Source organism: Alligator mississippiensis, chromosome 12 (genome assembly GCF_030867095.1).
Source record: "Alligator mississippiensis isolate rAllMis1 chromosome 12, rAllMis1, whole genome shotgun sequence".
NCBI lineage: Eukaryota > Metazoa > Chordata > Crocodylia > Alligatoridae > Alligator > Alligator mississippiensis.
Window position 1 is genome coordinate 36,791,146 of NC_081835.1, and position 25,320 is coordinate 36,816,465.

Below are 25,320 nucleotides of genomic sequence, written 5' to 3' on the forward strand. Positions count from 1 at the left end.
TGTGGGGAATGGGGTGGGTGTGGACACGGGGAATGCATGGGGGAGTCTGGGACAGCACAGGTGATTTCAGGGAGGTGAGGGAGGGCATGTGACCCTGCCCCCCCTCCCCAGATTTCTGCGCCCATGGTGGGGTGCAGGGTTGCAGCTGGGCTGGATCAGCTCCAGCCAGGAGCCACTTCTGTGGCCCAGCAGGCAGGACCCAGCATGGGAGGGTGCACTGTGCTACCATGACCACCATGGTGTGGCACAATGGGCAGGGGGCACCTTACCTTGGCAGCGCAGTCCTCCCACCTGTGCCATGTCCCTGCCGCTGGGCCACAGAGGCGGGTCCTGCCCAGAATTGGTCTAGCCAGGCTGCAGCCTCATGCCTGCACTCCACTGTAGATACAGAAATTTGGGCGAGGTAGGGCATGTGCTCACCCTGCCCCCTGCCCCTGCATTCCCTGTGCAGCCCCTTCCCCCTCCTCTGCCCCCATAGACTTCTCTGCAGGGAACTGCGGGAGCTGCTTTCCACCACAATTCCTGGCTGCTACATGCATATGTATACATGCCCATACACGTGGTGCCCCGTGCCCCCTCCATCCCACTCCACAATCCCAAACAGCTCTTTGCAGGCTGGAAGTCTGCCAGCCTGCAATGGGAAACCCGTGGATTTCCAAGTTTTTCTCCTTTAAAAGAGAAAATCCACTTTTTCTGCGGCAAGTGAGAAACCCAGATCCCTGGAGATTAGTATATTTAAAAAAGAGAATTCCAAATGAGTGTGTACAGTATTTGAATTAGAAGAAAGCCGGGACTGGTACCTGCATGTGCTTAGCCATTGCTCTTTTAATTAGGGCGATCATATGCCCGAATTGGCTGGGACAGTCTCAGATTTTGTAGGCCGTCTCAGCATCCTGGCCAGTTGGTGAAAATTGAAGCAGAAATTCTGGAATCGGCTGCTGGAGGCAGAGGCAAGCAGGCACAGGCATGGGGCACAGTCCAGTGGGAGGCAGATCAGCATGGTGTGCCAGGCAGGTGGGCAGGCACTGCTGCTGTCTGGGAGCAAGATGGGTGGACTGAAGCAGGTGCCATCCTGCTTCCACATGGCCAGCCTGGCTCCTCGTGTAAAGTGGCTGGAAAAGGGGAGCAGGCTAGTCTGGGCACCCTTCCTAGGATGAAGTACAGAGCACTCTATCATGGGGAGCTGAAGAAGCCTTTTCAGCTGCTTTACACGTCTCCTGAAGCCCTGTGTATCTATGGTTAGTGTGGTTCATAGTTACATTCAAGGGAATATGTGGAAGTTAAACCAATATCTACATACAGTAAAAGCCCTGTTATCCGGCATTTTACTAGCTAGCATTTATATTAACCGGAATTTCCGGCCAGGCGGCTGGATGCAGAGGAGGGGGCTCGCATGCGACGGTGGCTGCTGCCACCCATCATCCTGTGCTGTCGCTGCTCCGTGTGCAGCTGCTGCCAACCCCCCCCCCCCCCCTGCACTCCATGTGTGGCTGCCATCCTCTCCCCCTCCCACCCTGCTCTGCATCCGGCTGGAAATCCCTGTGCCTCAGGTAACCAGCATTTTTAGTATTACCGGCAGCCCCCCCCATTCCCCACTCATGCCGGAAAACAGGGCTTTTACTGTATTTTGCAAAAGTATAAACACAGATTATATTCTTAACATGAGAGAATTATAGATTTATGCAAATCAATAAACATCTAAATACGCTTTCTCTGGATCTGCATCCCTCCTGAGTCTGAGAGTTAGGTTAATATCCTTGGGAAAGGTAAAGCGTTGTCTTTGATTCTTCCTTCTGTGCATTCTGATTCTGATGGGATGGCTCATTTGCTTAGAACAGTGGTTCTCAACCTCTTAGACTCAGAGCGTCCCGTATAAGACTCCAGGCAGCCCTCAGAAAATGCCAGCTCTTAGTTTTCACAAGTTTTTTTCCTACTGAAATATACCTGTAGTAGAGGAATTTTGTTGCAAAGGACTTAAAAAGACCACAGCAGGTCAGAATGTTTTTAATATGGATTTCTACTTGAAATCTTTGGGAGTATCTTGTGACTCATGTTTGCACACCTAACAGTACTAACATTGTGTGGTGTTCTGTGGCACTTTTGAGAGGATCTCAAGGGAACTCGGGGTGCTGTTGCACCCTGGTTGAGAATCACTGGCTTAGAGAGAATTTCACTTTTAAAAAGAAGTCTCTGATGCCTTTTCTGTATTTGTTTTTTCCACTAGAGTTTCTCTGCTCCAACTTCACTTTGGGCTGCTGACCAAAAAGTAGAGAGAGGTAGGATTATAACAAAGTAGGACTGGGAAGGACTTCAAGGTCATCTAGTGCAGCCCCCTACTCAAACCACAATCATCCCTGAATTAATCATCCCAGACAGGTGTTTGTCTAACCTGCTTTTGAAAATTTCCAATGCTTGCGAGTTAGAAAATTCTTTCTAATGTCCAACCTAAATTTCCTCTGGGGCAGCTTGAGGCCGTTGCTTCTACTTCTGTCCCCTTTGGCCACAGAGAAAATCCCATCTTTAGCTTCTGTATCATCACCTTTCAGGTATTTGAAGACTGCTATCAAATTCCTCCCCAGTCTTTTCTTTTGCAGACCAAATAACCCTAGCTCTTTCAGCATTTTCTCATAAGTTTTGCTTCCCAGGCTCATAATCATTTTTGTTGCTCTGCGCTAGGCTCTTTCCTATCTGTGCCCAGCCTTGAAGTGTGGGGCCCAAAACTGTACAGAGTATACCATGTGAGGCCACACCAGTGGTGAATAGAACAGAAGAATTACTTTCCTTCATTTGTAAGTGACACTCCTGTTAATACAACCCAGTACACTGTTGGCCTTTTTTCTGCAACATGGGCACACTGTTGGCTCATATTCAGCTTATGGTCAATGGTAACTCCCAGGTCCTTCTCTGCAGGACAGCAGCCTAGCCTTGATGAAGTCAGAGAGGGACTTGCATTTACTGTCACTTATTCACTTGCATGATTTTTCCAACTTCTTGGACCCCATTTTAGTACCTTGTGAACTCAACATTTGATTGAATATGCATAATTACACGTTAAAATGTTAATTCCCCTCAAACTTCTTAATTACGTATGAGAATATTTAACATACCATTAGATGGCAGTATTTAGCTACTTATGACTGACAAGGTACTATTTTTATGTTTTAGAAAAGTATGCTATATCTTAAGGATTGATATATCTGTACATAGGGCGACCATATGTCCTAGTTTGGCTGGAATAGTCCTGGATTTTATAGCCATCCCGGCTGGTTGGCAAGAATTCAAACAAGTGCCAGAATTACAGGGGCATGGGGCACAATCTGGCAGAGAGTTGGAGCTGCATGGTGTGCCAAGTAGGTGGGCAGGCACCGCTGCCTAGTCCTGCTTCTCCTGAGCAGCAGCTGGAGGCAGGGGGGGGAGCTGGGCTGGGCACCGCCCCTCCTGTCTGGGGCAGGAATAGCTGGGGTGGGGTGGGGGGAGAGTGCTGCTGTGAGCACAGGCAGCTCGTGTATGTGTGTGTGTGTTGCACCCCCTGACCATTGTACCTGGGGTGGTTGCCCACATTACCCACCCTTAAGGCTGGAATTGTGTGGCAGACAATTTCACTCTACCAAATTATTTTCTCAGTGCAGAGAGAATGTCCTAACACTGCTAGAAAATTAGGATTTGGGCCTTAGTCCAAAATGTTAAAATTTGGGGATTATCATATCTATGTTTGAGAATCCCCCACCCTGTAAAATGGGAATGGTATGTTATTTAAAAGAACATTGACACTTTTTCACTCATATGCAGAAAACTTGTTGATCTACACATGCGAAGTGCTTTGTAAATGTACTAGAAATTCCACATGACTTGTTAGTCTATTGTGCTCACGTGTTCCTTCCAACTACAAGTAAAACTTTAGCTTTGTATTCTACCATATAAAATCTGAAGAACATTGAGGAAACAGTCAATTAAGTAACAATTGCCTTTGTCTTGAATGTTTTAAATATTTCTATTTTGTTTGACTGCAATATAGTTTCAGGACATAAACTGGCTTTCCGTTTCTTGGAATACTAGTTTTTTATAAAGATATAATTTTAGCCAATTACTATTAGCAGACTCTGCAACTCTCTGCCCATGTTGAGATTTTGCTGTAAATTTTAAATGACCTTTCCTTATGTTACGTATTCAAGCTATTGAATTTTGTAGTACTTTGGCAGTCTTTTTCCAGCTTGACTTATGACAGCATTAAGAATGCTTCTGTCCAAATAGCGCTACAGAATAGCATGATTTGTTTTCATTTGACTCCTGCACTTCCATTAAACTTGTTCCCTCTACCTTACATTTCCATATGTTCACATTTGTTGCTGTAGGAAAAACTGTATAATAATCCCTATTACACAGTGGAAATATTCATGTTGCCTTTTTAAGGATATCTTTCCAAGTTCTGTTTTTCAAATCTTGCCATATTCCTTTCCCAAACTTAGTACTCCTGCATGTTTTAAAGTGTGTAATACAAATAGTCTTTGGTCATTTTTTATAGTCATGTTTTATTAGTTGAATTTATTTCTTCATACTCTAGCTTTGTGAAAAATAACTTTAAATACATTGAAATTATAATTTTGAATACATTTAATTTCATTTTTCTCCAAATATTTATTATAATAAAGTAAACAAATTAAAGTAAAAATATGTGGCATAAAATATAAAACAAATGCAAGAAAAAAACAAGTGTGGTACAAATAGATCACTTCTTAATTTTGTTTGGATCACATTATTTGGTGTGGCTGTCAGACATAATAATTTGTAATACAGGGTGGGATTTTTTTTATTATTTTGATTTTCAGATAAATAGATTTTTTTCAGAATATATTTTAAGGATGCTGGTACATAACGTAGATTATATGATTTTAAGTAAACAGATTAATTTGTCTGTCTTCTTTAATGGTGAAGATTATATAATATACAGATATATTATTTCTTCAATGTAGAGTGAAGAAGGTATATCTGCTGCTGTTACTGACCTCAGCATTATAACGGAATCTGATGAAAATTGTGATATAAGCAAAATTATGTCCAGGTAAGGTTTTTGTTGGTTTCTGTTATTGTGTTCAGTCTATTCTGGCCTGTAGCAGCCACAGCAATGAAAGACATTGAGCCCTTATATCTGTGGCTTGCATGTGTCCAGTCAAGGTGTAAGTATGGCATTTGTACAATGTGGTAAGCAGTAGAAACTGTAAAAGGCTTGAGCATTCTCAGTGAAGATAGTAGTTTTAGAGGTGTTTTGCTGCTAAAGCAGCAGTTCTCAACCTTTGTTTACTCAAAGCACCCCTCAGAAAATGCCAGTTTTTAGCTTTCACTTGTTTCTGGATTATGGAAAAATAATAGAGCAATTCTGTTGCAAACAACTCGACCACAACAGGCTAAAATATTTTTAACCCCAGATTTCTTTTTGAAATCTTGGTGGGTTTTTGGTTGTAGCTATGTTGGTCTGAGGACACAGGCAGGCAAGGTTATTTGAGTAGATGTGGTATCTATTTTTTCCAACTATTCAGTTGATCTAATAGGTTCTTGGCAAGCTTTTGAGCACAGCCTCCCCCCCGCCCTTCCAATTCTAAGTCGAGAGGAGTTTTAAGATATTTCAAAGGCAAAGTCTCATGATTTTTTTCACTTGGCAAAAGAATGTATATTCTGCTATCCTAAGTCTCAGCTCAATTAATACAATAATTTCTGCAGATTTCTTTCCCCAGAGAAATAAGTTAGCCTGAAGCAAACACCTGGTATGACAATCTGCAGCTAAAATAATGACCACTGAGTTCTGCAAAAGTATAAGCAACTGAAAATAGGGTCTTATAATGAGAAGCATTGGACAACCTTAATAAATATTATGCAGCTATCCATGCCTTTTTTATTTTTAATTAGTTCCATATTTTTGGTGATGTGACCTGTATAGTATAGTGCCTATTATATGCTCTTGTCAGAGAGAGAAGTCCTGCAGAACCAAAAGTGAGTTGATTTAGTTTCAAGGCATCATCTGACAGTGGGTAGTAAAACATTTAAATACACATTATAACATACATCTGGGTCATGAACATTTTAAGTGCTAAATGCTCCCGTTGTCTACATTAAGACATTGCAGTACTGACCACTAATAGGATAAAAAGCAGTTCTTTCATCATTGATTTATAAGCATTTTTGCCTGCTCTTTTGATTTGTGCTGCACAGGGGTGTCTTTCTGTTATGGAGAAGTTGGTTTGGCAAGTCTCTTTATTTTGAATTAGGCTTCCTATCCTTTGTCTATCTGTAGTAAACTAATTAATTCATAAATTACCTCTCTGAATTTTTCTGACCATTTGCAAATATTTTTTCTTCACATTTCTTTCCTAGCTAATTGTAATTTGAATGTCAGTAGATTGCAGGATTTTGTATAACATTACATCACATCTGTTTTATATCAAAATTTTTCATGTGCTCAGATTTTTTTGTGGGGGGAGGGGTGGGACGGAAGGAGTGCAAGACATGAGCAAATCATTCTTACCACAGCTGCAAGAGTCATTTCTTTTTTCTTATGTCTGTCTGGGTGCAAACATTCATGAGTACTATATTGTGCTGAAATACAAGTTTTTGAAAACACTTATGGTTTTAAAAGAACTTTTCCATTTCTTTTAAAAGAACTTACTTTCTTATATTGCTTAATTTTGACTTATGATTACTGTTCTGTAAAAGTGGAATAGAAATTGGGATAAGGAGTATGTTGTTTCATCTTAAATTATTTCGCCTTTTTAACTTTGTGATATAAACTATAACTTGAGATCATTGTCTTTTGCAGTTAAAGGAACCTTTAAAATCCTAATTTTTTGGCATATCATCATATTAAATGATCATATGAACTATTTGAGATCTAACTATTTTCTTCTGAAAGTGTTCTTGGGACACCAGGATACTTTTGATAAATGATTTCCAGATTGGCATAATGAGTTATTGGAAAAGTGACGTTGGTTGTGGGAGCAGGCTAGAGCAGATATTAACTGCAACACTGAATTGCTGCTTGAAACTGTTTGACTTCTAACTGCCTTTGAGAATTCTGAAAACATCTAATATAACAAAGGGCTTAGTCCGTCTGTCTGTCTAACGCTCTTGGAGCCCTCTGGTTACTGAAACAACCAATCAGAGTGCTCTGAGAGCTATACGTACAGGAGGTGGTGGCACAGTGGAGCACTGCCATGACAGAAGGGCCGGAGTGGGGGGTCGAGGCCAGCGGTGCTGGCCTGACTGCCCCCCCGGCCCTGATTCTTGGAGGTGGCGGTGGTGCAGGGTACTGGCGGAGGGAGGCAGAATGGATGGCGGGGCAAGCTTCTCCACCCCCCGTGTTCCTGGGAGCCAGTGGAGGGGAGAAGGGATAGGGTTAGCAAGCTTCCCTCCCCCACCTCCTCCCCTCATTCTTGAGGGGCAGTTTGCTGATTTTAAGAATCAATTGAAAAGTTGTAATGTTTAGCTTCAGACCCACCTGCTTACCTTCTAAAAACTAATGTTTCCTATAATCTGTCCTTCCTTTTTTCTGATCTTGTACAAGGATGCTGCATCTGCTTGGTCTCAAATAGGTGCTCTCGAGCAGCCTTCGAGCGCGCATCTGGTTCCAGCCAAGGATTATGTCCCTGGGACCTGTGTGTTGGGTTGCATGCAATCCCGAGGGAGGCCCCTACATTCACCTGCCACAACTTGATCTTCTTTTCTATCTGTAAACTTTGCACCAAGTCGGTGCCCACAGTTGGTGGGCTGGTGTCCCTTTGATGCCCATCTAAGAACCCGTTAGGAGACTTATCTTAACCCCCGTTCAAGAACACTGAGGCAAAAAACTCATTGAATAGCTCAGCCTTGTCCCCCCTGTCTGTCACTAATTGCTCCTCCTTGTTCCATATGGCTCTTGTGCAGCCCTGCGCCTTCCTTTTACTCCCTACATACCTAAAAAAAGACTTTTTGTTGTCTTTACTTTGTGTTGCCAGCCTCAGCTCTGTAATTGCTTTGGCTTTTCTAACTGCCTCCCTGCAAGTGTGGGCCAAGTAGGTATACTCCTTGGTAGCTTCCCCCTGCTTCCACCGCCTATGTGCCTTCTTTTTTGCCCTTAGGCTCCCCTGGATCTCCCTGTTTAACCCAGGAGATTTTTTAACTCCTTTCTCCCTTTTCCCTCATACTGGGATAGTCTCTGTTTGTGCCTGAAGGATTGCCTCCTTTAGGAGCGACCACCCTTCCTGGACTCCCATCTCGCCAATACTTTTATCCTGAAGTGCGTCATTAACTAGACTCCTAAGCACACTGAAATTAGCCTTCCTAAAGTCAAGCACTTCCACTCTACTAGTTATCTTACCCACCCTATGCCATATGGTGAATTGGATTGATTGGTGGTCACTGTCCCCAAGGTCACCACAAATCTGCAGCTCCCCTACCAGGTCCTCCCCCGTAGCCAACACCAAGTCCAGTAAGGCATTCCGCCTAGTGGGACTGTATACCTCCTGCATTAGATGAAGGTCCTGCATGCAGGTTAAGAACCTACATGAATGGTTGGATTTGGCTTACTGTTCCTCCCAGCAGATGTCAGGGTATTTTAGGTCCCCCATGACAACCATGTGCCTATACTGTACGGCCTCTGAGACCTGCCTCAAGAATTCAAGTCTCTAGCTTTTCCTCTTGGTGTGGTGGTCTGTAGCAGACCCCCACCACCAAGTCCCTTTCCCCTCGATCTCCATGTATCCTTACCCACAATACTTCAACGTTTTCCTCTTCTGATCCCATTTTGACTAGGATAGATGTCTTCTCAACTTCTTCTAAACTGTGTAGATTGAACCGATAACCAACTGAACTGATGTCCAGTTTTCAGTTGGGAAAGGCAGGTGGGGACTTGCACTGACCCAGGCCAGGAGGCCAGGGGCACTAGAGCACATCTCCCAGTCTGCTTGCTATTTCCAACCCAGCCAAGTGGGGCCATTCCTGATTGGCTCCCCAGTACATGCCCTCAACTCCCTGTCCCCCCACAGGGGGTTGAGGACCCCCCCCCCAACCAGGTGCTGGCACACCTTGGGGGGCCTCCCTTCAAAGGGGTTGCCTCCAGCCTGGATTCCCCAGCCCAGGCAGCCCTGAGGGGCATTCCCTTCTTCCTCCTTCCCAACCACTGCTTGCTTCAGTTTCTGCCATAGGAGAGAGGGAGGAGTCCACTGGGCTAGGTGCCTGCCCATGCAGCCCAGCATGGGGGCACTGGGGAGCCCCTGCCTTGGGGGACTTCCCCCCAGCCCAGCCCAGGGCAGCCCTAGGATGCTGAGGAAAATTCTTCCCATTCCAAACCCCACAGCTTCTTGCCTCAGCCACTGAGAGTCTCAGGGGCAGCCCATGGCAGCAGAGGGAAATTCTCCCACTCCTCAGCAGCTGGTTGCCTGAGACTTGCAACGGCTGAGGCAAAAGAAGAACTCCGCTGAGCTCCCTGGGACTGCCCCAAGCTAGAGGACCCTGGACTTGGGTGGAGGGAAGCCCCCCGCAAGGCAGGGACTCCCTGGTGCCCCCATGCTGGGTTGCACAGACAGGCACCATCCCAGAGGATTCCTCTCTCCCTCCTGTGGCAGCAGCTGAAGCAATTGAGTTGGGAAGGGGGAGGGAGGGAATGCCCCTCAGCTCCCCAGGGCTGCACTGAGCTAGGGGACCTCAGACTGAGGTGGAAGAAGACACCTGAGGAAGCGGCTCCCTGGTGCCCGCACTCTGGGGCCTTGGGAACTCCTTCCCTCACTCTCCTGCTGCAGCAGCTAAGGCAAACAGCTTTGCAGGGAAGGGGGAGGTGGGGAATTTCCCCAGCTGCCCCAGCAGATGGAAGGCTGCAGAGGGGGAAAAAGCCCCCACCACAGGGGACTTTCCCTTTTTCTTCTCCCCCACTCCACCCAGCATGCTGTGTAGATGGAGGGAGGGTCTAGGGGTCTGTTCCTCTGCCCCCACTATGGGCTGACAGAGGCAGGCAGGCAGGCAGGAAACAAGCAGGCTAGAGAGCAGAGGGGTAGGGCAGTCCCTGCGGTTTATGTGCACTAAAGTTTTGTTCTGATACAGGTTGTAACAGGTTTCCAGTCACTTAAACCGGTTTATGTGTAACTTCTGTCTCTACCCTACCTTCTTCATTAAGTAACTCACACAGATTTGTCTCTGAAAGCCTCATTAAGTCCATCCTTAAAAATTGCAACATTTTTACAATTTCAGTAACTCTGTAACAAAGAAGGAATAGATTCACTTGCAATTTGATTTCTTTTATGGAACCTGAATCGTTCTTCAGTAATCAATGACTTTGGTGCCAGATACTCTTGGATAATTTTCACTAATTCTCTAAAGATTTTGCTTGCTGCCATTTCTGGAATAAGCAAGCTTCAAGGTAATTCATACATTTTCCCTCCTGTCAAGCTCAGTAATGCAGTTACATGTTTCCATGGAGGAAATACCGTTTACTTTGAAAAACTGTTTCGACTGGTCTACGTACATAGAACAATCTTCCAGGGTGTTATCATAAGCTCTGATTGTTCCCATATAGTAGGCATTTTAGGTTCCAACAGATTACAAACACTTATAATTAAAGCAATTGGGCAGGTTAATTCGGCAGGTTAATTTAATACATGCTTTTTATTAAATCCTTGTCCCCAGTTGTTGTTTGTCCAAGGACATTCAGACATAAATGATATATTTATTATATATATATTTATGTAAATGTATATAAACATTTCAGGTAACAAGTTGATTTACATCACTGACTTATATCAAGCACATCAAAAGCTTGACTTAAACCAATGATTTTTTTTATCAACTTTCCTATTGTATTTTTTTGTTGGCTTTTTTTAAAAGAAAAGTGTACTTTCATTGGTTGATTGTTAGAAATCTTACATTAAGTAAGCTATAAAATGGTGAAATATATTTCTTATTCGCTACATTGACTTTTTGCTCATCTTTGTATCATGCTGCACTCAGATGGCAACTTGAGTTTAATTCATCACACAAAAAGAAATTTAAAATTTATTAAAATTTTTTTTTAACATTTTGAGAGCCCAGGAGCATATGGAGCCCCAATGGAGCAGACCTTGGCTGGGAGGCTAACCCCCTGGGTCTCCTGCCAACCCATGCTGAATAAACTCCAGAGCAATATGACACACGCACGCGCGCGCGCGCTAATTGCCCATCAAGAATGATGTATTTCAGAGAGTGTTTAAATGGCCCCCCCTCGCCCCGCTCACCCTTTGGGGCTGGCCATGTAAAGACTCCCTCTGCCGCTGCCACCTCCAGTGTGGGGGCTCCCGCCCCCTGCCTGCCTCAGTCTTTAATTGATCATGTGCCAGTTCTACAGCAACAGTAGGAAGGTGGTTATTTGAACTGTGCTCATTCTGTACCCTAGCTGGTGTGATTTTTCCCTTGGCCTGGTAGAAGACCGAAGCAAAGTAGTCATTAAGGAGTTCAGTTTTCTCCTGAGTGCCAGTGACTAGCTATCCTGATTTGTTGAGCAATGGCCCCACATTCCCATTTGTTTTCCTCCTGTTCCCTACATACCTAAAGAAAGACTTCTTGTTGTTCTCGATTCCTGTTGCTAATTTTAGTTCAGTCACCGCCTTAGCTTTTCTACTCTGATCCCTACAAGTGTGGGCCGTAGCGATATAGTTCTCCTTGCGAGGCTGTCCCTAGCTTTCACTGACTGTACTTCTCTTTCTTCTTTATTAAGAGGACCATGATTTCCCTATTTAGCCAAGAGGGCTTCCCAGCCCTTTTGCTACATTTCCTCTGCATGGGAATGGACTTCCTTTGTGCTTCAAGGATGGTGTCTTTTAGGAACGACCACTCTTCATGCCATGCTATGAGAAATAAAGATTCTCATAGCATGAGATTTTGCCTTTGGTCCCTGGTGAAAGGAGAGAAGGAAAGAAGAGAGAATAAGGTAAGGAACAGAAAAGACAAGGTATATGTAATTGATGGGGGAGTAGTGACACAGATGGTGAGAGCAGAGTAGCTAGTGTAAGCATATATCAAGTGAACAAAAGTGAAACCCCAGGTTGTTGGGAAAACCCTTAAAATGGAGGTGGATACAGGCTTTGCAGTGTGTGTTATCTCGTATTCAGAATATGAAAAAAACTTACAAAAAATATTAAATTAAGGAAGGCACCAGTGTTGTTAAAAACATACAGAAGAGAAGATCATGCCAAAGAGGGTAATGTTAGTGCCAGTAGAATATAATATTAAGCTGTCTCTCTCAGACTTGTATGTGGTTGGAAAAAGGGGACCTGTTCTGCAGGGGTCATGAAACAATTAAAAGAGATTCCCCTGAACTGGAGTTTTTCAATGTAAAGATACTGAAGGTACTTTTCAGAGGTCCTTGCAGAAACAGTGAAACAATAATTAGAAAGTATATTTAATCAGGCCTCCAAAGTGTCCAGTGAAGGCATAGGAACTTTCAAACATATCCAAGGTAGGATAATAATAGATGAAAATGTACAAGCCAAGTTTCTTAGAGTTTGGCCAGTTCCTGACAGCCTATGTGCCAAAGTAGATTGTGAATTGGACTGCCAAGAAGGAGAAGGCATACTTTCAAAAGTAAGCTGGAGTGAGTGAGGCATGCTTATAGTGCCACTTGTTATTATAATAATGATGATAAATGGTACAGTAAGGGTATATGAGGACTTTAAAGTTACTATAAACCCTGTATTGAAAGTTGATAAATATCCCTAACCTGAAACTGAAGGTATTTTTGCAGCCCGGAGGCAGCGGTGATACAGCAAAGCAGCTCCACACAGTTTATCTTGTGCTGCTGCTCATCCGCCCAGATGGGCGAGCACCGGGCACATGGGTTCGGCCTTGGTGCACCAGTCCTCGCCTGTAACACAGGGCTGGGGTGGGGGCATCACATTAGATTGTACATCTGTGTCTTTGTTCCATTTGCATTCAGGTTGGCAAGCTATTATTTTGGTACTTTTTTGTCTCTTGCTCCTATGAAGAATTCATCTTAGTGAATGTTGGCTGCATGTATGAAATATTTAAATGTGCTAATTGAATGTGGTTATGAAAATCTAAGTTTAAACTTCTGTTGAACCTGCTGATGGCAACTGATTCATAGTTTTACTTTATGTTCACATTATATTCTGTGCTGACCACTATAACAGCTCTCTTATTCACCCCAGGGGCTTGAGCCACCTTATTTCTCTCTACATCTGGGAAAAGAGATAACAGTGTTTACTTATTATTCTGCAATGAGCCAGTACCAGTGCTTGCAAATTCTGCAAATTGATGAAGTCCAGGGTTGTTAAACATACAGGCTGTGGACATGTTGTCTGGACTGCAGGGCTTCTGAAGGGGCCAGTAAATCAGAGGTGGGGTGAGGAGCAGCAGCAGGAGTGTTAGTCCTGAGGGCTACCATAGCCAAAGGGATTGATGCCACTATTTCTTGCTCTACCATCGAATTTCAGTGTATGGAGCCTCATTAGGAACTTGTTTCGGCAGCAACAGACAGTAGACAGCAGCATTAACCCCTGTGGCTCTTTGAGCACAGTGGCTCAAGTACCTGCAGGGGTTAGTGTAGTCGCTGCACTTCCTGCCCTTGGAGGTTTGTATGGATATATGCCACAATCTGTATTTGGCCCAGGGAGCCAGGTGAGTTTGACACCCCTCATCAGGGCCACCCTGGGGGGAGGGGTGGGCACGAATCAGTGCAACCACCCTGGGCCTCATGCTTTGGGGGGCCCTGTGGACAGTGCTGTACAGGCCCCACTATGGCTGCCAGCTCTACCGTGGCCACTGCGCGATGGCGGCTCCACACTCTGGCTATTTGCCACCTCCCCGCCCCACTGCGCTCCACCACCCCGTGGCCCCGCATGGGTTATGTCCCAGACCCCGCACACCCTTAGGGATAGCTCTTCCCTTCATGCAGTCCATCATGGCTACTGTATCTTTATCTGTGAACCAGGGTTGTCTTGACTGTTCATCATAGTATGTGTGGATTCTTTTGCTGCTCTTTTTCAGCTGGGTTTTTTGGCGCTTTTAGCTAAAGCTGATTCAGTCAGCTATTAGATAAAAGTGAGAGCCTCACTGAAGAGCCTAATCTGTACAGATGTTGGGTAAGCCAGGTCCAACCAGCTTAGTGCCTCTTGGGTGTGGGCTAAACTCAGTGCAGGGGCGTATGGAGTTTAAAGTAAAGCTTAAATCCAGTGTACTTTTCTTGTCGGTTGGCAATGAACTGTTGCTTGAAGAAATTAACACTCTTTGATCTTCTCTTGCTGTATCTGTGTGTAACAACAAGCAATTCCCAGCAGTTGGTACCTTGCTATTTAACTTGGATCTTCAGTAGTTTCAGAAAATACTTTTTGGGACATTTTTGCTTTTCTGATGACATTCTATTTCTCCATTAACAAATGCTCAGGCATATGCTTATCACCAGTGATCTTGGTTTTCTTTGATTTAAAAAAATCCCCAATTTTCAGTTTAAAAAAAGTAACCACAAATCCACATTTTCCCATGATTAAAATGAAACATCGCTCTAAATATATATACTTATATATTAGTGGTGTTTCATTTAAATCTTGGAAAGCTGTGGCTTTGGGGTTATTTTTTTAACTGAAAATTAGGGATTTTTTTTAAAAGGGAGAAAAGCAGGATCCCTGCTTATCACTTATATGTACCATGTGACCAGTGCAGTGGAGCTGCTCTTTCATTATCAGTGCTTCAATGGTAATATATATGGAAATATATAAATTTGCTGTAATTTTCCATGAATATAATCTAATTATTGGAGGGTTGTCTTAAACATGTCCCCCACACCATTGCAGTGGGAGAGGTAATGGTGGGGCAGGCAGTGGGGGAGGTGGAGGCAGGCAGTTGGGGAGTCAAGTAGCTTGACACTTGCCCCCTCCTGCTGCCTTTTGCCTCAGCATCTCCCCCCCACTGTCCTCTGCATCTGTGTCCTTGCCTGGCCCCCCTCTGCCATTTTTCCCTCTCCCACAGTCTCTGATGTCCCTTCCCTATCCCCACTCCCCAGTGGCAACTGTGGTGGTGGCAGCAGCTCTATCCCAGTTTCTGGGGCCCATCTGGAGCTGTTGCGTGGGGCAAGGGCAGTCTGCTGCTATGGGCTGGGGCTAGGGGCGGTGCCAGGCTCTTCTTGGCTGTGAGGTTGGGCCAGTTCTGTGCTTGGGTGGGCAGCAGTGCCACTGGGAGGGGTCACCACATGAGGCCTCTGTTCCTCCCCATGCCTCTTTCCCTGCAGTAGACTTACCAGCCGGATGCTGCTCTCCAAGCTGCTAGGCATGCATATTGGCAACTGAATCAGTATCAGCCAATATGGCTCATTAATACTTGGCCATTGGAATTGGCCCAAAACATCTTTATCAGTGCATCCCTACCAACTAGAATTGCTACCCATATCTTATCCACAAGTGCTGCATTGAATAGTTAACAACATTAGTCCAAGAACAGAACCATCTTACAATTTCAAAATAGAGATGGCAAAAGGCCCATGTAGGTCAGTGCCAAACCTTATCTGCCAAACACTCTTTCCTGGAGTTGATGCATGACTCTATGGAGTTTTCCAGGACAGACACACTGGTCTGCCAGTGTGACTGACTGCATCAAAGGCTTTCTTGATGGGGAAGGACCATCTCTATCATGAGTATAAAACTATTTTAAAATAGTCTTTGTTGTTTTTCTTTTGTACATAGCTTCTGTTTTGACTTTTTAACTTGTCTTGAGTGTTAATTTTCTGTTGAAAGTTAGCAGGCATCATTGTGACTTGTTAACTCTGTTCTCTTCCACTCATTTTTTTCATACTTAATAAATATACTTTCATAATGATCAGATAAGATGAAAATGAAAGTTTGAGAATATAAATTATATTGACCATAATCAAGTTCTTTTGCTACTATTTATCTATTCTGAAATTGACAAAACCAGAGTTCCAAGAATTTTTCTCTTCCTATCTGACATACATAGTTTTTGGCATTAAGACTTCTTTAAATTCCAAAAAGCAAAATTACCACTCTGTTTTAGTAGGCAGATGATTGACTCCAAGTTTTTATATTCCACCAAGAAAAAAAGAAAGGCCCAAGGTGGAAGAGAGCACCACCTTTCTTGGAAGCCCGTTCCAGATTCTGGCAACCCTTACTGTGAAGACGTTCTTTCTAATATCCAACCTAAATCTGCTCTCTGTCTATTTGTGGTCATTGTTTCTAGCTACTCCAGGGGGTGCCCTAGTAAATAGAGCATCTCCTATTCTCTGCTGCCTTCCCCTGATTAATTTATAGTGAAGGCTGAAGAGATCTAGGTCCCTCAGTCTCTCCTCGTAGAGCCTTGCCTGCAGACCTCTGACCATATGAGTGGCCCTTCTCTGAACCCTCTTAAGATTCTCTGCATCCCTCTTGAAGTACGGGGCCCAAAACTGGATGCAGTACTCCAACTGCATTCTGACCAGTGCCTCATAGAGGAGAAGCATCACATCTCTGCACCTGTTTGTCATGTATCTGCTAATACATGATAAAGTGCGGTTAGCCTTATTGATCACTTCGTCACATTGACAACTCATGTTCATCTTGAAGTCAACTATGACTCCGAGATCCCTTTCCGCCGCTGTGCTGCTGAGAAGGTCACCCTCCAGCCTGTAAGTATGTTGGTGGTTCTTTTTGCCCAGGTACAGCACTTTGTACTTGTCTTTGTTGAACTGCATCCTATTTCATTCTGCCCATTTTTCTAAGTTGTCCAGATCAACCTGGATCTGTTCCCTACCCTCTGGTGTGTTAACTTTGCCCCATAATTTGGTATCATCTGCAAACTTGGACAGGGTGCTCTCTACACCGTCGTCCAAGTCACTGATGAAGATGTTAAATAGCACCAGTCCAAGGACTGAGCCTTGCGGGACTCCACTGCCCACATCTTTCCAGGTCAATATCGATCTGTCCACCACCACTCTCTGGGTGTGACCCCTAAGCCAATTTGCCACACACCTGACCATGTAATCATCTACATCACAATCTGTCAGTTTATTTACAAGAACAATGTGATACCATATCAAAGGCCTTCTTAAAGTGTAGGTAGATTACATCTACCTCAACTGCTGCATCTAAGCATTTTGTGACCTGGTCATAAAGAGAGACAAGGTTAGTCAGGTGGGATCTATCTGCAGTGAACCCGTGCTGATTTCCTTTCAGCATTATTTCTCCTGCTGGGCTATTACAAATGTGATCCTTAATGGTTTTTGTCCAGAGTTTTCCCAAGGAAAGAGGTGAGACTAACTAGCCTATAGTTTCCCGGTTCCTCCATCCTCCCCTTCTTGAAAATAGGGACCACGCTGGCCCTTTTCCAGTCCTCTGGGTTCTGACCAGAGCACCATGAGTGCTTGAACAGCTGTGCCAGTGGCTCTGCTATGACACTGGCCAATTCCTTCAGTACCCTTGGATGAAGTTCATCCAGGCCTGCTGACTTGAACACATCCAGCCCCTTCAAGTGCCCCCTATTAGAGGCAGGTCCTGTCAGACCAACCTGGTGGTCTTCTATGACCAGGTCACAAAATCCTTAGACTCAGGGGTAGCAGTGGCTGTAGTCTTTCTGGACTTTAGGAAGGCCTTCGACACTGTCTCTCACCACATTCTCATTAAAAAACTAGGGGACTGCGGCATCGACACCTACACAGTCAAATGGGTCGCTGATTTGCTGGGGGGGCTGCACCCAGAGGGTGATGGTGGATGGGTCTTATTCGACCTGGAGGGATGTGGACAGTGGGGTTCCGCAGGGCTCGGTCCTTGGGCCCGCACTGTTCAACATCTTCATCAGCGACTTAGACGAGGGGGTAAAAAGCACCCTGTTCAAATTCTCAGATGCCACTAAGATGTGAGGGGAAGTGGGCATGCTAGAAGGGAGGAATAGGCTGCAATTAGACCTAGACAGGTCACAGGGGTGGGTGGATGAGAACAGGATGGGTTTCAACACTGACAAGTACAAGGTACTGCACCTGGGGAGGAAGAACCAGCAGCATACCTACAGGCTGGGGAACTCCCTTCTTGTCAGTGCAGAGGCAGAAAAGGATCTTGGAGTCATTATTGATGCCAAATGAACATGGGCTGACAGTGTGGGGATGCAGTCAGGAAGGCCAACTGCACCTTGTCGTGCATCCACAGATGCATCTCAAGCAGGTCCAAGGAGGTGATCCTCCCCCTCTACGCGGCACTGGTCAGGCTGCAGTTGGAGTACTGCGCCCAGCTGCACTTCAGGAGGGATGTGGACAGCGTTGAGAGGGTTCAGAGAAGGGCCACCCGCATGATCAAGGGGCAGCAGGGCAGGCCCTACGAGGAGAGGCTAAGGGACCTGAACCTGTTCAGCCTCCACAAGACAAGGCTGAGGGGGGATCTAGCAGCCTGTTACAAACTAGTCAGAGGGGACCAGCAGGCATTGGGGGAGTCCCTGTTCCCCCGAGCACTACCAGGAGTGCCTAGAAATAACGGTCACAAGCTGGCAGAGGGTAGATTTAGACTAGACATCAGGAGGCGCTACTTCACAGTCAGGGCAGCTAGGATCTGGAACCAACTTCCAAGAGAAGTAGTGCTGACTCCTACCCTGGGGGTCTTTAAGAGGAGGGTAGATGAACATCGTTTGACCCCAGTGCTCTTTCCTGCCATGGCAGGGGGTTGGACTTGATGATCTGCTCAGGTCCCTTCCGACCCTACCAACTATGAAACTAAGTCTGCACTAACAGTTGGTGGGCTGGTGTCTCTCCTGTGACCCTATGATCCTGAGTCTGTCTATGATTTTTAACATAGACAAATCAAAACCAAGATGATTTTATATCTACGCATAATGATTTATATAGTTTTATATCAGCAGACTTTTTAAAGAGAGATTTGTGAACATAAGCAATGTAAGTGGGGTTGCTTACCCTGCTGCTTTAGACAGATAAGTCAGCTCTGCTCACATTTTCTCAGGCTAGTTTATTCTTTGCCAATACAACTGTGAATTCACAACAAAAAAGAACAAAACTTTCTGTCCTTTCTGGATGTTAGGACTGGGGTGATTTACCTCTGGCTTTTTCCCAGCACGATTATCTGGCCTCTCCATCTCAGCATTTCCTCTTAGAGTTCTTATGCACTTTGTGGCACCAACCTTGTTAGCTAGTCATCACTTCCAGTCTCCCACTCACACCATCTAGTATCTACTCCTTGCCTGCAGCTTAATTCCAAGCCTTTGAGGGCCAAGCACCTTATAAGAAGTTTATGGGCTGTATGGGTACTGGCAGGTCTTGTCAGTGCCGCTGCACTTTTATGGCAAAGAACTGTATATAGTGTCTGCTTAATCCAAAAGGAAAATTACAGACCCAGCAGCAAAATACTGTGATGTCTCATTTGGCTGACTGACATCTGTTGCTTTCAGTGGGATTAACTTTCTTCCTGAAATAAATTCTATTTAAGGTTGGAAAATATGAGAAATCTAAGAGAACCCCAGATAGTGATTTCCACTCTGCTAATTCACTTATTGCCTTTAAAAAACGAAAATCCCTTTCATGCTTTTTTGAGCTATGATCTATTTTACCTGTGAGGTCTTATCCTTAATTAGTCATGCACATCCCATACTTAGTATAAATTCAAAGTCATCATTAAATCTGAGTCAGAACTCAAATTTATGTTGCATTTGTTTGTATTCAGTTAATTTTTGAGCAATTGTTATTATTACTGTGCTGTTACGGGTGTAAACTTTAAAGCCAGTGATTGAAGTGAAATGGTTCAATCACCAGTTTCTTGATGTTTTAATCAGGAATAGAAGTGTGGTCTATTTATATGTGCTTCTGCAAAGACAGTGCAATGGAATCCTAATTTGGTTGAGTCCTTCATAAATTAGTTTCTATATTTATGTTAATTCCTTAGTAATCATTTTTGCATACAGAAGTTCCAGTGATTGTATCCACCTGGTGCTTGTGGAAGATATAAAGGCAATGAAACTTTATGCTGATGTGAGAGAATCTCTCTTTAATTTACAGTGCATCTTTTAACAAACAAAGGCTCTTGTTGCTCCTTAGGAAGTCTAGTTTCACAGCAAAATTTGATCAGTTGAACACTACGCAGGCAGAGACTGAGAACATGGTATTTAGTTTTCCTCAAGATGCAGTTTAGTTATATCAGCGATTCTCAACCAGGATGCCATGGCAGCCTTTGAAAGGTGCTGCTAGGAGAGAGGACATAAGCAAGATGACTGCAGGCTTTGGTAAGGAAATATGTGCAGGTTCTTTCTTCCCTTCTAGCTGCTGCTCCTCCTCCCCTTACTCACTACAGAGCACACTTTTTGCCATGCTGGCTGCTTTTCCTGCTTCCTGCCCCCTTTTCAAGCAGTTATTATAATAAATTCGTTTTTGAAATTATTCACAAGATTTCTGGAGGGGTGCCTCAAGTCTAGAGATCCACCAAGTTATGCAAAGCTCATAAGAATGCCCAGTTAACAATATGGAAGATCTTAGGAGTATGAAATTAAATATCAAACCAAAAGTGGTGGTGATATTATTTAAGAGGGTGTTGAAAATACTGGTACTGATGGATAATTGTTGGGTTTATTGCCCCATAGCTAATGTCATGGTGCCAAAAATGAGTTATTGACAAATGGTTGCTTGTCAGGTGACCTGTCATCTTGAAGACCAAATATGCTATGACTAGAGATTTTGTTTCTATCTCTAAATGTAGGAGAAGGAGAGAGAGATTACTCATGAATTCTTAGAGCTGCCAAAAGTGTGGGAAGAAGTTGGGTTCAAAAATATGAAAAGAACTACATAAAAAAACACTTACAAGACCTAGAGTTAAGGCAGTAATATTAACACATGACATTCACGTGCTTGTCTTGTTCATTTTTCTTTTTGATTTTGGTAGTGCATGGCTGTCATCTCAGTTATTCACCTTTGACTAATAGCTCTTGCCATTTTTAATTTTCAACATAATACCCCAGAAATCACTTTTTGGGGGAAAAAAAAAAAAATTGAGGCAGAGCTGCTTACTGGACTATCTAAAAGAATATCAAGTTATTACAGGGTTGGGTTGTAGCCATGGTGGTCTAGGGCCGTATGTAGGCAAGGTTCTTTGGGTAGATGTGATATCTTTTATTAGACCAACTGAGTAGTTGGAAAAACATTCTTTGTAGGGCTGTCAAACTGTTAAAAAATTTGATTGTGATTAGTTGCACAATTAAAAAATAAGTTAAATTAATTGCGATGTTAATCACACAGCTAAAAACTAAAAATTATGCACAGAAAATCTCAAAGTTATGCAAAATTGCCCAGGTACTTTGTATGGTGTGGGGGTGGGGTGTGTGTGTGTGGGGGGGGGGCAGGATTTGTGAAGGTGTGGGGGGCTGTAGATTTGTATGTGGGATTTGGATCCTGGGGATGGGGGTTCCTGGATACCCTGGCAGAATGTGGGGTATTGTGGGTCAGGTGTGAGGGGCAGCAGTAGGGCTGAGAGGGCTGGGGCTTGGGAGTGAGGGACACCCATGCCACCCCCCCCCACACACACACACACACACACACACACACACAGATCCCAGCAGGTAAGTGTGTTGGGGAGAAGGGATGGGGAGACAGATCAAGACCCCCACACTGAGGGAGAGAGTGAGGCAGGGACAGGGTCTGGGGTGAATGGGCCCCTGGGGCTGGGGCAGGTCAGGGGATGGAGCTGTGCATGGCGTGTGCAGGGGGTCTCCCGCTGCTGCACACACCCTGGGGGAGGCATGGGGGCTGTGTGCCCCCCCAGATTTGTGCATGGGGTAGAGGCAGGGTGCTGCTGCGCACTGGGCTCTGTGCCCCACTGCCCCAGAAGATGTGAGACGCCATACTGTGTTTTCCAGTGCTGAACTGGCAGGGGATGCAGCTCAGCCAGTGTGCAGCTCCTGGGCAAAGGCAGGGGGCACAGAGCCCCAGCCCACGGTGGCAGCCCTCCTCTGCCCCATGCACAAATCCAGGGGGCACATGCCCCCAGTGCTTCCCCTGAGGTGTGCGCAGTGGCAGGAGCCCCCCTGTGCCCCTGGATGAGCCGCTCATGGCTCCATCCCACGACCCACTGGGCCCCATTCACCCCTGCCCCACCCCCTCCCTCACTGTGGGGGACTCCATCTGCCCTCCCACACCCCTTCCCTCCCACATGCCCTTTCCTCTTCACAGACTTGCCTGCTGGGTGCTGCTCCATATGCTGCTGGGCTGTGTTCCTGGCTGCCTGCAGGCTGCAGCTCTGTGTCTGTGCGTGCCCTCCCCCTCCTCCCCTGCTGCAGCCTCCCAGAGCCTGTGCCAGGGCTGCCCTGTGGTCCTCTGTGCTGCCACTGTTGCCCCTTGGGGCAGCCCGGAGGTGAAGGTGACAGTGGCAGAGCAGAGCCCAGGTATGGGCTCCAAAACTATGTGTGCACTTAACACATTAAAAAAATTAATGTGACCAACAATTAATATGTTAATAGCACACGTTAACTGCAATTAATTGACAGCCCTAGTTGTTGGCCAGGTTTCGGGCACAAGCACCCTTCAGGCATAGGGAGTCTCTGCTTTGGCATTATTTCTCCCCCTCTGTTCCCCTCCCCTCCCTTCTCTACCTATTGTTTTCCTAATTCCCATCAATTTACATTCTCACTGACCTAGTGTCACACTTAGCGTCTTTCATTCCTTGGAGATTTCAGAACAACAGCAGAGACTCCCTATGCCTGAAGAAGGGTGCTTGTGCCCAAAAGCTTGCAAAGAGCATTTTTTCAACTACTCGGTCTAATAAAAGATACCACATCTACCCAAAGAACCTTGCCTACCTCAAGTTATTACATTCATCTTGTTTTCTCTACAGGACTACTTTTATCATTCTGTCTGTGTCCTCAGTGATTAAAGTTATGGTTGAAAAACTATTCAGTTCTTCTGTGAACGTTATTCAGATTCCTTTTGACTTTGCATGGGTTCTTCCAGTCTGAAACCTGTTGTAAGTTCCAGGCTTAAGAACCAAATCTTAAGAAACCAGTTAAATTCTGTAGCAGAAAAAAATTATGCTCCTCATAGATACATGTTACAAGGCCTATTTACTGACCTACATACTTTTTTTCCTATAGGGCTGAAGAAGAAGGAAACCTTTTGCTTTTTTTCAGAGCCTTTTCCAACTTTGCTCAGTGGTGTAAACATCGTAAATGCACCTTCCTACATTTCAAGGTAGTGTGTTAATGTTTGTATTTTTATATATCTATATATTCTTTGTGTATATGATCAAAATTTTTTGCTTGAAAGAGCAAAGAAAACAAAAGTGATACTTTGTGCAGGACTTTTCAGAATAATAAAATATATTTATTTCATGTAGTGTAAAAAGGAGCCAAAAGGCTCCTGTTACTTAAGAGGAAGCTGCAACAGGACGAGCTGGTCAGGGAAAGCTAGCAGCTAAGGAACCTAGCTACTTGCTAGCTGAGATGTAGCCAAAAGCCAGCAGTAACAGACACAAGGGACAAATAGCCAGACTGCTGAGGGGCTAAGAGCTGCAAACATCAGCTAAGCAGCCGCAGGGCAAGTGGGCAGGTCCTCAGGGTCAGGATAAACACACCTGTGATGTCTGCTGAAGCACTTGACTGGAAGGGGGCAGGGCTTAGCATGTATATAAGCTCAGAGCCTGAGCCTACATAGTCAATCTGACTCTGGAGGCTGCAAAGGAAGGAGCTCCAGAGCGGGAGGGGCCACAAGAGCTCTTAGCTGGCGCTGATGCTATCTTAGGGGAGGCAAACAGAGGAATGTGACCCAGGATGAAGAGAAGCCTGTTGTACAGACAGATAGCCACTGTTTGTGTTCGGGCCCAGAGCAAGTTAATTGGTGTTATAGATAGAGGCTTTTTCCTTTGTTATAGTTAGTGTTCTGTGTTTTCAATTTTTCCTGATTTTTCACTGATAAATTCCCTGATTATTTAAATTGAAGTTATTTGGTTTTTACTGTTTTATACCCATTTTTGCTGATTTACACCTGTTCTTCAGTTCACTCAATTTTACTGGGTACAGTTAAATCCCTGTTATCCGGCACTAGTGGGGAATGGCTGGAGGGGTGCCGATAAGCTAAAGGTGTCAGTTACCTGAGGCACAGGTTTCCAGCCAGACATGGAGGGGACAGGGTGTGGCAGTGGCCACATGCAGAAAAGGGGGTGGTAGCCACGTGGGAGCTGGGGGAGAGTGGCTGGACCCACTGCCTGGTGGTGCAGGGCCCCGGGCTCTGACCCCAGGTGGGGCAGGAGGGGCCGTGTGAATCGCTCCCAGGGTGGGCGGGTCCCAGCTACACCCCAGTGGCTCTGGCTGCGGCCCTGCCCTGGGTGCTGAGAGCTGCAAGCCCTGCCAGGGGGCAGGCAGGAGAGCCTGGCCCTGCTTCCTGCGGCGGGTCCTGCATCCGACCACTCCACACGGGCCCACAGGGTAGGAGCCACTGGTTGGAGTTGGGCCCCCCCCATGTCCGGCCGCTCGCCACTCCCCACGGTCCCTGGGCTGTACCATGATGTTGGCTGCTCTTAGGGCTTCTGCAGCAGCAGTTGGGGTGAGTGGAGACAAGCGAAGCCCTGAGGGGTTTGGGCTGCAGTACTGCCCAGCAGCTGCAGGCAGCTGGCATAGGTTGCTGCAGCGCAGCAGGGGCTGGGGTGAGCGGGGCCAAGTTGCATTGCACCCTGTGCCACCCAGGGCTCTGCTTATTGCCATTCACCCCAGTCCCTGCTGCAGTGGTCCCAGGAGCAGCCAATGCCATCTGCCTGTACTATGGCATGGCACAGCCTGGGGGCTGGGGTGAGTTAGGGACAAGCGGAGCCCTGATTTAAACCATTTTTTTTTTTTCCTTTTCTTCCTTTTATCCCGATTTCAACCTGGTTTTTATGTTTGGAAAATAAACCCTGAAAAATTCCTGTTTTTTTGTTGTTGTTTTTTTTAATAAAAACTGAAAACATGGAACACTAGTTATAGTTTATACTGGTGACTTGGGTTTGGGAGTGGCAGGGTTTGGGTTTGGGAAGTCCCAATAGTGCCTGAGTGCACAAAAATGTCTGGAGCCCACTTAGGGCTGAGGAGACCCAGGACACAGAGTCAGCTTAAGCCTTATTCGCGTGGCAGCCTAGGGTAGGACTGTAGTCGAGCACAACTCAAGCCAAACCGATCTACTAAACAAGGCGCCCCTGGGGGTCACAAGAAATAATGGCCATAAGCTATCAGAGAGCAGATTTAGACTGGACATTAGGAGGAACTTCTTCACAGTTAGTGGCCAAAATCTGGAATGGGCTCCCAAAGGAGGTGGTGCTCTCCCCTACCCTGGGGGTCTTCAAGAGGAGGTTAGATGGGCATCTGGCTGGGGTCATCTGAACCCAA

At 45.4% G+C, this 25,320-nt stretch overlaps 1 protein-coding gene across 5 annotated transcripts in view; it reads left to right on the forward strand.

The window, feature by feature from the left end:
* CENPP (centromere protein P) overlaps nucleotides 1–25,320 on the forward strand; it is a 296,268-nt gene that overhangs the window by 15,502 nt on the left and 255,446 nt on the right. For all 5 annotated transcript variants that reach the window (XM_019477383.2, XM_019477388.2, XM_059716055.1 and 2 more), the window contains exons 6-7: nucleotides 4,971–5,059; nucleotides 23,059–23,155. In XM_019477383.2, the coding sequence (XP_019332928.1) occupies nucleotides 4,971–5,059; nucleotides 23,059–23,155 (186 nt within the window). The remainder of the gene's footprint in view (nucleotides 1–4,970; nucleotides 5,060–23,058; nucleotides 23,156–25,320) is intronic.